This window comes from Podarcis pityusensis (assembly GCF_964106645.2).
Source record: "Podarcis pityusensis genome assembly, chromosome: 16".
NCBI lineage: Eukaryota > Metazoa > Chordata > Lepidosauria > Squamata > Lacertidae > Podarcis > Podarcis pityusensis.
Window position 1 is genome coordinate 10,586,536 of NC_138041.1, and position 13,148 is coordinate 10,599,683.

Consider the following 13,148-nt stretch of genomic DNA (forward strand, 5'->3'; position numbering starts at 1 on the left):
CGACGTTCTGCGCGTCCGCCGTGTGAGGGCCGGGAGTCAACTTCAGCGGCTGCCAGTGAGCATGCTCAGCAATACGTCACGCGCTGGCTGACCTGATAGCGATTCTATAGAGTCGTTTAAACCGGAAGTGACCTTTCTGGGACCGGAAAAGGGAAAGGAGGACCTGTTGCCTTTTCTGATGCTGGAGTGAGAAGCGGTGACCTTTCCTGCAAGGAGCTGAGCGGGTGCGTAGTAGAGGGAATGTGGTTGGAAAGGGTTCTATCACGCCGGCCTTTATACTCTCAGGATTCAGAAGTCCACTGTTAAGCGTCCTCGGTCTCTCTTTACTCCGGTGTAAACAGCACCCACTAGAACAGACATAGGCAAACTCTGGCCCTCCAGATATTTGGGACTACAATTCTCATCATCCATGACCAATGGTCCTGTCAGCTAGGGATGATGGGAATTGTAGTCCCAAACATTTGGAGGGCCGGATGCCTGCACTAGAAGCTTCCTGGAACCATGAGTCCGTCTAGCTCAGTCTTGTTTCCCCAACCTTACCCAATTTTTGGTCCCCACACGTTGTTGGACTACAGTTCCCATCATCCCTGACCATTGGGGCTACTGGGAGTTGTAGTCCAACATCACCTTGGGGCCCAAGATTGGGAAAGGCTGTTCTACACAGATGTTACTGGACAAGCAGGGCAACTTCCCCCACCAAGGTGCATCCTGGGCCTTCATTATATAGCTTCTGGTGAATGCTGGAAAAAATGCACCTCTTTACCCTGGCTTTTGACACTTGATGTGTATATTTTTTTAGGGCCCACCCTATTTCTGGAATTTTAAAGTTGTTTTTAATGTTATGTAATGTTGTGTTTTTAATGTTACTAGTGTGTTTTAAGAATTGTAACCTGCCCTGGGACCTTAGGGTGAAGAATAGGTAATCAATTGCAGGAATAATAATAAAAACTGCAACTCCCATTGTCCTTGACCCTTAGCTTTGCTGGTGGGAGTTGTAGCACAACCACATTTGGAGGGCAAGAGATTCCCCATTCCTGGTCCATGTGGTTCTGAGATGCTAACCTCTTTTTGTCATGCAGATGTAGTCAAAGGTTGATACTTGGTCTTGCTTCACCCTGTATTGAAAGTGAGTCACTGGAAAACTCCCTTAAACAACCCCCTATGCAAAGTTAAAATGTTGGGAGAATGCACTCCACTTCAGCAGTATTTTGCTAATCCTATACTTTTCTGTCATTCCTGTTTCCTTTTGCAGAACAGCCTGCCAAGATGGGTATTCACTTTGGAAACTTGGAGAGAGTAAGGCATGTGATCACCTACAGCTTGTCTCCATTTGAACAAAGAGCTTTCCCACACTTCTTCTCCAAAGGAATTCTTAATGTCTGGAGGCGGTTCAGTACACAGGTCTTCCGGGTGGTGCCTCGTAAGTTAAAAATTATTTAGGCTGCTCCTTCTGCTTCTTGCTTGTGTGCGCTGTGTTACCCTTGAGGGCTGGTTCTTTCTCCAGGATTAGTGCATTGATGTTCAAAGTGAAGATCAAAGGAAGTACTTAGGATGTTGGTTTCAGAAGAAGGCAATCTCTGGAGCAACATATGGCATGGGGGGGGTAGCAGTTTCTTCATTGCCATCATATTGCCAAGAGGGCGTTGAGCAGATTAGATGAACTTCATTATTGTTATTATTTATTTCATTTATGAATAGCTTCCTATGAATTAACTTGAAGTTACTTTGGAAACTTAAGTTGTTCCAGAATGCAGCAGCCAGATTATCAGATGAAGTACTGTTTAGATCTCACATAGCCCTGTTTTAAAACTGTGGTATTTTCTTCTCCCCAGCCTCCCGCCATGAGAGTTCTTCCCTTCCCTGCCTCCCAAACAGGGTTTTTCATCCACTGTCCATCACGAAAAGTGATGGATCTGCATGCTAACCCCTTCTTAACCCTGAGTAGAGGGCCACAAAAGAACAGAGCAAAGCAGAAACAAAAAGAAAGTAGAAAAGAAAAAGAAAGCATAACAAAGGGATAAGAATATTAAAGGACTAATACTGTATACTAATAAGGGAAGTAAAGAAATAGGTTAAAAGGACTTCCAACTATCCATCTGTCGGTTATATATATTAGAGTTCTTCAAAATAGTCAAGTGTTCAATCCAGGATAGTATCCAGCTGGATTATAAATTGTTTTAATTGTTGTAACACATCCTGGGATCTTGGGTTGAAGAGCAGGTAATTAATAAAATTAAAAACCCAGAATTTAAAGAACCCAGAATTTCAGATCAAATGCAGATAGCAACTGGGGTAAAAAATTCCCCTTATAAGACTTCTTGAAATAGAGAAGTTTTCAGCAGGCACTGAAAAAACAATAGAGATGATGCTTGTCTTACATGTAGGTGGGGGGAGTTCCCAGTTCTGGCATTGCGCAGGCAGACCTGCTGATGAGATGGTTATCTTCAGAAGGCCCTCTCCTGTAGAACACAGTGACTGGCTGGGTATATAGGGGATGAACCACTCTTTTACGTATCCTGGTTCTGAGCCATACAGGGTTTTGTGCCAACACCTTGAACTTAGCCTGGTGGCTATTGGGCAGCCTGTGCCAATTTATAAAAGACAGTTCTCTTTGCTCTACATTGGAAGCACTAGATGGAGCAAGAGAGCAGAGCAAGGTGACAATCTCCTTTAGTCAGTACACAGTGGCAATAACAGTCTACTCTCCCACGTGTTCCGGAATTATAATCTCCTTAGTGTAATTACAAAATCTCGTTAGCAATTAGTCATCTTTAGCCTCAGTGACAATGATAGTTAGCATTTAAGTAGTGCATTTCAATAGTTCAACGAATTCATATGCTGTTGCAGCCATTGACAGCAGTTTATGAAGTCCTGAGGTCTTCGGGTTTTATATTAGTGCTAGCAGCCTCTTGCATAGTGTTACCTTCTCCCGCTGTACTCTCTTCAATCCTGAGATGACCTGTTCAGGCTCTGAAGTGGGTCCCTGTAAGGGCCAGTTTCCAAGCCCCTGCTCCATCTGTGTATCTTTTAAATTGTCTAGTGGCTCGGACTGTCATCTCAGCATGATGACCAACCACTAAAAATGCTACAGAGAGAAAAACTACTCTCTCTTTCTCTGTATATATATATATATATTCACAAAGTGGAATGCAACAGCAAAGACAACCAGTCTGAATACCATTTAAAAGAATTAAATATGATACAACCACACTTCATTATATTTTTAAAACACTGGGTTGCATCCAACTAACACATACTTGGAGTAGTAGACCCACGGAAATCAATGAACTTGGCTGCTATAAGTGAGTTGGATAAAATCACATTTTGTGGTGACCTTAAAGAATCAGCACCAAAAAAAAAAAAGAACTAGTACGGCACAAGCTCAGCATTCTGTCGGCAGCTTAGAACATCATCACTGCAGCCCAATTTACACAAGCCACTGAAAGCTACAAAGAAAAAATAATAAAGTCTTCAACGTTCCCCTAAAAATATTGATATCAAAATGTTACTCGTAAGCAGCTAATTTTATGGGAAGGCCAGTTTGGCAGGGACCAATGGAAGGAGGCGATGATGGTGGACTTATTTAAAAGTACAGTATTTTGGATTACAGGTTATAGCAAACAATTCAGTGAAAAGATGGATCCAGCCTTGGTAGTTTATGCAGGGGTGGGAAAGCTTGGAGCTGAGAGGCAAATGAAGCCTTTCAAGCACTCTCTGGCCTTTGGGACTCTCCAGACCGCTCTCCTCCTGGCTCTGCTTTGCACCCTCCTTGACTGGTTCTCCCTGGCTTGGATTATATCCTTGAATTCTGACAACACTTCTTGCATGTCAGGATGGAGGACAGAGAGGGTGTGTGTGCGCTCGTTTAGAAACTAATCTAGTATACAGAGGCAAACGTTTACATTCATTGCTCCACCCACTTTTGCCTCTGATTCCACCCACCACTGGTGTGTGGCCCCCAGAAGGGAATTCAGCTGAAAAAGATTCCACACCCCTGTGTTTATGTATTAGCCTGGTACCCATAGGCAACAAGTAATTCTGTGCAGGCAAGAGAGTGGGCTTGCAGAGTGGGGACAGATTCTATTCCTTCTCTGTGCGCAGAATTGAAACTAAGTGGGCTGCCATAAAAGAGAAACCTCCTCTTTGCAGCATAAAAAATTACTAGGCTCCTCCAACTTGTTGTTATTGTTATTCTTTTTTCTTTTCTACTTTTTTGTATCTAACTCATTTGTAACTGAAAATCAATAAAACACTTTTAAAAAAGAAATGTACCATGTTCTTGCAAGAGTGAAAAAACTCTGCGAACCCCCAGCACACACACACACACACACACACACACACATATATTTATTTATTGCAGGTTAGTAACATTTTAGGGTTTAGTGGTAAGGGATGAAGAGCTGTAATCCAACTACATTTGGAGAACACCACATTGGCTACTCATGTGTTAATACATAAGTTTATTTGCTTCCATTGCAGTACTTTTCTTGAAAAACTCATCAATGCAGAAGAAAATGGCAACAAACAAACTGGCATCTTAAAAAACAACACTATTCTTCTTTCTTAAAATTTTTTATTGGAAATGACTTTCTCTTTAGTGAAAGAGGGGGATAGAAATAAAAAGACAGATGGGGCTAGGCCACACAAATATATATAGAGAGCTAACAGTGCATCTTTAAGGAAATGAGGAATGTCAGAGCACTTGCCATATCCTGGGCTGTCATGATTATAAAACTCCTACTTGTACATGTTATTAAGCAGGAGTGGAGCAGCCTCTTGCACTCCAGATCTTGCTGGACTACAATTCCCATAATTCCTGACCACTGGCCATGCTTTCCAGGGTGTATGGGAGTTGGTGTCCAACACCTGGAGAGCCACAGGTTCTCCATCCCTTTTATAAAAGATGGTACTGCATTCCTAACTATTTGCTGGAATGGTACTTCATAGCAGAAGAACATGTTATTATTTTAGTAACATGTATTTAGCCTTTGTTACAGTAGACTATGGGAACTTAAGGGCTGTGCCAATAGGGTGATAAATAAGTGGTTTTGATAAGGGTTATGAAGGATGTAAGAGAGAAAGATACAACTCAGGTGATTTTGGACGCAATTCCAGGTATAAGGGACAGCAAGGGAGACAGGGCAGAGTCATGTGCAAGGGAGCAAGAAGACCTTTGGGGCCACTGAGAACGGTGGAACTGGAAGAACAGAAGTCTTGGTTGCTTTTATTGTAGTTGTAAAGCTAACTGTGTTTCTTTTTTAACCTCCTAAGCCTTTGTCGCGGCCTATGTCATCTATTCCTGGGGAACGGAAGAATTTGAACGTCTTAAAAGGAAGAACCCAGCTGACTATGAGAATGATGAATAATCTGACAGATAACAAAGAAAACAGTTGCCAGCATTTATTCTTGGCCTCAGCTTGTTGACATGAATACGCAAATATTTAAAATAACACTGGTTCAATAAACCTCTCTTCCTGTTCTACTTGTGAGTGTGATTCTTCAAGCTTTGCCAAAAACTGAATATGCAGGCATGGGGCTGTTTTTGCTACTTTCTAGTATTCAGCTGTTCCAGGGATGGGGGACCTGTGGGGCCTTCCAGATGTTGCATTCTGCCTCCCATCAGCCCCAGCAAGCATGGCCAGTGGTCAGGGCTGATGGAAATTGCAGTCCTGCAACATCTGGAGGGCTACAGCAGGGATGAGGAACCTCAGCCCTGGAGGCTGAATGTGGCCCTCCAGGCAACTCTAGCTAGTCCTTGGAACTCTCCCCAGGCCACCCCGACTTCCCAGGTCCTGTAACTCACTAGGCACCCGCCTTGGGTATTTTTACCTTGCTGGAATGCATGCCTGGATGGAGTATAGAGGAGGGTGTATAAATGTGCGTGGAATCTAACCTAATGTGCCAAGGTAAGATTCACATTTGAAGCTTTGAGCTTTGTTGTTGGAAAAGCGGAACAGAAATAAATCAAATCAAATCTGTTGCTCCACCCATTTTTATGTCTGGCCCCTCCTGCCACTGGTATCTGACTTCCATAAGGGAATATGTGGGCTGAAAAAGGCTCCTTGCCCCTGGGCTATGGGTTCCTCATCTCTGTTCTGCTTTTTGGTAAATGAAATTTAAAAAGGGCAATTTTTATTACTTTATTCATGGGTGCATATTTATCTCCCTCCTTTCTGTCCTGAATACAACTTAATAACAAACTGAAAAGGTATCAAAGCCGGAATGTTCTGCACTGAATGCTGAAGAACTGAATGCTGATGAATGGGTCTCTCCAAGTAAGGAGGCCAAAAAACACTTGTGTTCCAAATAACCACACTTCTTTTAGCTGTGAGGCTTATGTTGGTGGCCTAATTGGGTAGGCAAGATCATGTGGTTCTTTACAGATCTTGGCTGCGAACCATATATAGGACTTCAAAGGTAAATCACTGGTGCTTTGAATTGAGACTGATTTTCTGAGCCTTCCAGGCCTGCGTAGGTTAAAACCAACACTTTGAATTGGTTCCAGTTACAGATGGGTAGCCGTGTTGGTCTGCCATAGTCGAAATAAAAAAATTCCTTCCTGTAGCACCTTAAAGACCAACTAAGTTAGTTCTTGGTATAAGCTTTCGTGTGCATGCACACTTCTTCAGATACACTGAAACAGAAGTTACCAGATCCTTCTATATATTGAGAAGGTGGGGAGGGGTATTACTTAGAAGGGTGGTGGGAATCGAGATTGGCAGATAGCTGAGATGAGCCTGTTGACGACTCTTAACGACTGTAATAGGACTAAGCCATTTCTCACCTTCTCACCCCTTGCCTTTTCCTGTAAGACCTATTACAGTCGTTAAGAGATACAGTCGTTAAGAGATAGTCGTTAAGAGATTCCCACCACCCTTCTAAGTAATACCCCTCCCCACCTTCTCAATATATAGAAGGATCTGGTAACTTCTGTTTCAGTGTATCTGAAGAAGTGTGCATGCACACGAAAGCTTATACCATGAACTAACTTAGTTGGTCTTTAAGGTGCTACAGGAAGGAATTTTTTTATTTCGACTTTGAATTGGGTTCGGGAATGTATAGGCAGCCACTGCAGCTGTGCCGGAACTAGCATTATATGCTCAATACCGCCTCATTTTTGTCAGCAATCTTGCTGCTGCATTCTTCACCAAAGGCAGCCCTATGTATAATGCATCTCAGTCATCTAATCGGGAGGTTACTAGAGTACAGATTACTGTCCCGACAGAGGAGCAATTGGACCACCAGTTGAACCTGGTAGGACTGTACACCACTCATCCGACCTGAGGAACCTCCTATTAACAACATCTTGTTTGGATTAAGCCTCAGTTGACTGGTCCTCGTTTAGTCCATCATTGTGACTAGGCACATGATCAGTGAATACATCTATCACCTCACCTGCACGGGAAGAAATTGAAAAATAGTGTTATGTGTATCAGTGGTAGACTGATGACAATACACTGCAAAACTCCTTATGACTATACCTGGCAGCATGTAGATAACTAGGTTTGGGTGAGGTGACACCTGGCAGCCACATTGGTGCCAGCTGTGCTATACATGGCTATACATCATGGATATATAGTTCTACCATGCAAGAGGGATCCTGGGCCAATCAGGATCCTCTCCTTGGTGGACAGGCTCTTGACACATATGGCCATCTTGAGGACCTTATGCCAGGGGTAGGTTGGGCCAAGCGGCAAAAGTAGATGCAGCAACATGTGTGACTTTTGCCCTTTTTACAGTAGGGTACATTCCCAGACACACAAAAACCATAAATTTCTACACCCGCCACACATATTTATCTCTCCCCGTGATGCAAATGTGTGTAGAGCAGGGCGGTGGGAGGGTTACCTTGGGAGAGTATTGAGGGCCAAGCAGAGAAGCTCAGAGGGCCACATTTGGCACTGAGGTCCGCCACCCCTGGCTTACACCATAAGAAATCTGTGAGGCTTTAAGATGCTGGAAACCTCCTTAGTCCTATAGGCACTGCATAATAGCAATGTGTGTTGATGTTTTTAACTGTTTCCCGCTCTTGAAGACAGGTACAGTACTAACTGGAGTGAGGGGGAAAATCACCATTAGTACTGTATTGTTCCCCCTTCCAGTGTCAAATATACGCTGTGTTTATGTCTAATTATGCATTTACATTTAAGTTGCCCCTTTTCCTTTCACTTGGGTGGTACCATAGGAGAGGAGAGAGGGCAAGCAATCTTCCAAACTAGGAAGTGGTGGGCTTAAGTACTGTACTGTGGTGCTCCTACCTCAGCAGAGACTGTTATTTTTCTCTCAGAGATCTTAACACATGGGAACACAACCTGTCCATCTAGAAATATACTTGGCTCTTCTGTGTCCCCCCCATTTTCTTCTTGCACCGCCATAGTCTATGTACTTTATAAATGTCATAATTGGCTTTACGATACAATACAATAATCTTTATTGTCATTGTCCCATACAGAACAATGAAATTGAAAAAATCTACATCAGACATTCAAAAACCAACACGCTTGCTATCCCTTTGAAGGCTCTTGCAGAAAGTGGGAAATATACAATATGCCGTTCCCTACTATTTTTTGTTGGGAGTCCCCGAGTGGCTAGGGCAACCCAGTCAGATGGGCAGCATACATAAATAATAATAATTCCCTGTCAGCCATAGGTGAAGCAGCAAAGATCAAGTAGTTTCAGACATATTGTGAATACTTCTCTCTCTCTCTCTCTCTGCCCCGCTTTCCCTGACCTGCAAGGCTGGACCCTGTTTTACCTCCCTGAATCTTCCGAATTTGTATTATTCTTTTGTTATTGTATTTTACTGGTTTTTGGCTGTGTTTTGGTTCAGTGTTGTTGTTGTTATACTGTACACTGCTTTAAGTTATTTTGTAATGCTAAGCAGTATATAAATGCCTTTTAAATAAATACATTTTAAAAAATAATACAGTACAGTATATACCCTATCCCCCTTCACAATACGGATTCCCTCCACCCCCACCCGTTTCTAATTTAACGTGTATACGGGGACGTGTGTCGTGAGCTTTCCCCCTAAGCCAGGAGAGCGTCGTGCTCGCCCTGTTAAGAGTGAAGGGAAGGAAGTGAGGGTCGATTGGAGGAGAAAAGAATTTGCGACAGAGAGAGAGAGAGAGAGAGAGAAAAGAGGGCGGGGAAAAGGCGTGCGCGAGAGAGAAATACACACCGTAAAAGCGCGAGCGCGAGCGGTAGGTCGCTCCACCCAATCAGCGCGCGCAGAGCAGTCAAGGCGTCCAATCGCCGTCCTCCCGCGCGCGCGAGCGCCCCCTTTAATTTGGGCTTGAGCCCCGCAACTGCCACTGCCGCCGCTGCCGCCCTCCCCCCCAAATCTCCCCGCCCTTTTCCCAAGCAACCGTTCCTCAAACTCGCTGCCTCTCGCGCACGCGCTCCTCCTCCGCCAGCGGCCTCGCGCTCGCTCCTCCTCCTATTCGGGAGCGCGCCTGCAGGGGCAACAGGAGTCAAACCCAGCCGCGCGGCTGAAGGGGAAAGAAGGCGGCGGCTGAGGCGCTAGCGGGGATTGAGGGAGACTCTCGTCGTCGTCGTCCTCCTCCTCCTCCTCCTCAGCCATGGCGGAGAGAGGGGCGCTCGGCGGCCAGCGGGGCTCTCTCACGCCTTCGCTGCACCAGCCGGTATCCAGCGCCTCAGCTTCTTCGGCGTCCCCGGCTGCACAGAGCCTTTCAGGGCAGCCTCCGCCGCCGACGGCGGTGCTACAGCAGCAGCAGCTGGCGCCTCCTCCTGCTCCTCCGGCGGCGGCGGCGCCTTCGTTGTCTCAGCCGGCCGCTCTCGGCCCCGGAGGAGGCTCTCTGGCCCCGGGGGGAGGCGGCTCGGGGGCTCCCGGGTCAGGCGCGGCGGCGGCGGCGACGGCAGGGGGGCGCCCGGTCCAGATGAACCTTTACGCCACCTGGGAGGTGGACCGGAGCTCGCCCAGCTGCGTGCCCAGGTGAGGAAGTGGGGGGGGGGAGGAGGGAGAGAGAGACTCTTTCCTTCCTTTTACATTCTTTGGTACCGCCACCGTACAGATTTTATGAATTCAGTGGCATAGAAATGTGCATTTAATCAACCGATTCCCTGAGGGGTAAGTAGTAGCCGTGTCGCAGCAGCAGCAACACACCAGAGGAGGAAGAGGAATCGTCTTTGTGGGCAAGCTGGAGGTTTAGCACGTTTATCTGCTTTTGTTGGGCTGCAAGGTTTCTTTCCCTCCAACCTCATATCTTCTTCTCCACGTCTGTCTCCCCCCCCCCCGTCTCACCCCGTTATCTCCCTCCGTTTACCTTCGCAGGTGTGGAAGTCAAGCCCGACCCCACCCACTCCCTAAGACCTACTTGCTCTATCGCCTGCCAAAAAGGGAAAAGAAAAAAAACACACAGAGAGAAAAGGCGCCTCCCTATTTTAAGTATTTACGTCCCTCCTCCTTGGGGAATAAAGGATGAAATCTAACCCTTAGACGTCATTTATCTGTTCCCCATATTTACAAAGTGTGTGTGTGTGGAGGGGAATGATAGCAAATTGCTTCTTTTAATCACACACACTTGAATGTTAGAGAGTGGTTTGCCTTTATGTGGGGCTGTGAGTTGATGTTTAAGCAGGAGTGGGAAATCGAGGGAGGCTGTACATAGTGAGAGGACGCTTGTTCCTCTCAGTGGGGGGCAGTTGCACCTATAAGTTTTCTTACATGAGTGTATGTTGGGGTCCTCGACCTTTGCGGAGAACTAATACCCCCTTGCATCTATGCCTGCATGCCTTCAAAGAGAATGAGTTACTATATTTTAGCTACCATCTTCCTCCTTGTGCATAAAGAAGGGGGTGTCATCCTGTGTGTGGGTGTAGATATTACTTTTAACATTTGTATCCTGCTTTGAGTGCATATTTTGGAAGAAAAGCTGGAAAAGGCTAAAACAGAATAAATTAACCCCATGTGTACACGTAAAACAGAACCAGCCCCTTCATCTTGGAACACCTACTTCTGTCCCCTCCCCACCCATGTAAAGGTGAATGAGGTTCTGTTAACCAGAACCCTCCCCCAGCAAATGTAAAGGACGTGGGATGTTCTCCTCCTTTATAAGTCAGTAGCTTATGTGGGAGGGGCTTACCCCTCTGTGTGCTGGGGATGTAGGTTTTTCAAAGTGGAACGGTTGTTTAAATGATATTTCAGAAAAATATATATGAGTGAGGGTGGGTGTTGGAATTTCAAAGTTGAGGAGTTGTTTCTTCTTCGACAGTCATCCATACACATAAGAAGCAGCTCATTTTAAAACATATGTGTCCCTGACCACATATAATAGAGGACAAGTCAACCTTCCTCACATAATGGAGAACTTGCCTTTTACCCTTCAAGGTTTAGATTTTACCCCATCAAAGGGAGAATTAACACCCCACCCCTATTTGTTAGGAAAGAAGGGGATCTCTCCCTTTTCCAGAATATAATTTGACTAAGTAGGAAGATGTTCTGCCTAATAAAAGGAAATTATCCACAGCCCACTCACTTGGTAAAGTTGACATGATTTCCCCGGTGAGAGTAAGGTCTTCACTCAAGTAGATACTATATTCTGATTTGCATATGCACACCCTGCTTCAAGGCATGAGCAAAATCATTTCCTTATTATGAAAGCAAGCTGCACCACCCCATCTTTACCTTCATTTATTCCAAATAAGTGACCTTGGCCTTTTGAAGTGAAACAGAGCTCTGTTCTTCCTGTGGGGGTTTTCCATTAGGTGTTAGTAAGAACGCTTACCACTTAAACTTTCCCTTAGGGGAGATTGGGACTTCTGCCCTTTCCCTGTGATGATTCTTTCAGAAACCCTCAGATGAAATCTGCCAAATCTTATAAAGGCAGCTACTTTCCAGTGAGGTTCCTAAAAGAACCACTGATAAAGATGCTTTATTGATACAATGGTAACTCTCCATATACTCTTCTTTGCTCGATAAATGCTTCTCAGGTGAATATGAAAAGAACCACCTAAGACATTAAAACAAACTTTTCTGGCTCCATTGAGCTTCTCAGTTGAAATATATGCAACAGTAGCTCCTCTAGAAACCATTCTGCATGCCACTTTACTGCCTCATTGACAGGGGGATTAGTAAAAGTGGCTTTTAGAGAGCCAGTGTGGTGTAGTGGTTAAGAGCGGTAGACTCCTAATCTGGGGAACCGGCTTCGCATCTCCGCTCCTCCACATGCAGCTGCTGGGTGACCTTGGGCCAGTCACACTTCTTTGAAGTCTCTCAGCCCCACTCACCTCACAGAGTGTTTGTTGTGGGGGAGGAAGGGAAAGGAGAATGTTAGCCGCTTTGAGACTCCTGAAGGGGAGTGAAAGGCGGGATATCAAATCCAAACTCTTCTTCTTCTCTTCCTGGATCTTTCCATCTATGGAGTGTGGAAGAGGTAAAATGACCCAATGCTGTCTTAGTTTTAAAGACCTTTCAGTCCCCCTCCCCAAGGCAGTCTTGTTCAATCTTATATTTTCATCCAGAAATCAAACCACTTTCAAAAGCCAAAAATGTCACTGTCCTACAACAGAACTTTTACTGTGCAACAAGGTAAGAGCTTACCGTATGTGGAGTTGTCTTATAATTATTTTATAATGTTCTATAATTTAAGGGAACCTTAAGAACTTCGCTGTCCAACAGAGCTGTCATTATGGTCATTCCCTTATTCTTGTCATTTGTATCTAACAAGTCCTGTACACAGGACTTGGTTGGTTATAGACCAATCGCCTGTGAGAGTGAGTTTGCTGTCTGCAGGTTATAGGCTCAACATAACCCCAAATGGAACATTTTGCATGAGTATGGCTGCTTTTTATTACAGCATTTGTAGCTTGATTTTCTTCATCTGGATATACTGTGGGTAGTGCACAGAACTTAAAACCTGATGAACTAAAAAACAATGAAATGCCTTCTGCAATTACTGACAGTCTCCCTCACCTGTGTTGATGAGCACTTGTTCCACTAAATGAGTTTCTTCTATCCTAAATGACCTGTATAGTTTAATGTCCTTGTAATGACTTTGTCTATATATACCCTTTTGGTTGCATGAAGTGAAACCGGCTAAGCTATAACATCAACTTTCCTCCTTTTCCTCCTTGTGCTTAAAGCAAAGACATACTCCTCTCCTGTCTCTCTTCGTTAAATGATATTT

At 44.8% G+C, this 13,148-nt stretch overlaps 2 protein-coding genes across 5 annotated transcripts in view; both read left to right on the top strand.

The window, feature by feature from the left end:
• The first annotated feature begins 65 nt into the window (after positions 1-65).
• On the top strand, positions 66-5,482 carry UQCRQ (ubiquinol-cytochrome c reductase complex III subunit VII). 2 transcript variants are annotated; one of them, XM_080984956.1, is made up of 3 exons: positions 66-224; positions 1,253-1,420; positions 5,272-5,482. In XM_080984956.1, the coding sequence occupies exons 2-3, from the start codon at positions 1,267-1,269 to the stop codon at positions 5,364-5,366; spliced, it is 249 nt and encodes an 82-aa protein (XP_080841082.1). In that variant the 5' UTR covers positions 66-224; positions 1,253-1,266; the 3' UTR covers positions 5,367-5,482. The 2 variants fall into 2 exon arrangements, with proteins under 2 accessions (XP_080841082.1, XP_080841083.1); XM_080984957.1 differs by having other exon boundaries at positions 70-224; positions 1,258-1,420.
• Positions 5,483-9,368: 3,886 nt separating this feature from the next.
• PACS1 (phosphofurin acidic cluster sorting protein 1) overlaps positions 9,369-13,148 on the top strand; it is a 73,972-nt gene continuing 70,192 nt past the window's right edge. For 2 of the 3 annotated variants that reach the window (XM_080984560.1, XM_080984561.1), the window contains exon 1: positions 9,371-9,955. In XM_080984560.1, coding sequence (XP_080840686.1) covers positions 9,582-9,955 — 374 coding nt within the window. In that variant the 5' untranslated portion in view covers positions 9,371-9,581. Of the gene's footprint in view, positions 9,956-13,148 lie in introns of all 3 variants that reach the window. The other variant, XM_080984562.1, reaches the window with a different exon arrangement.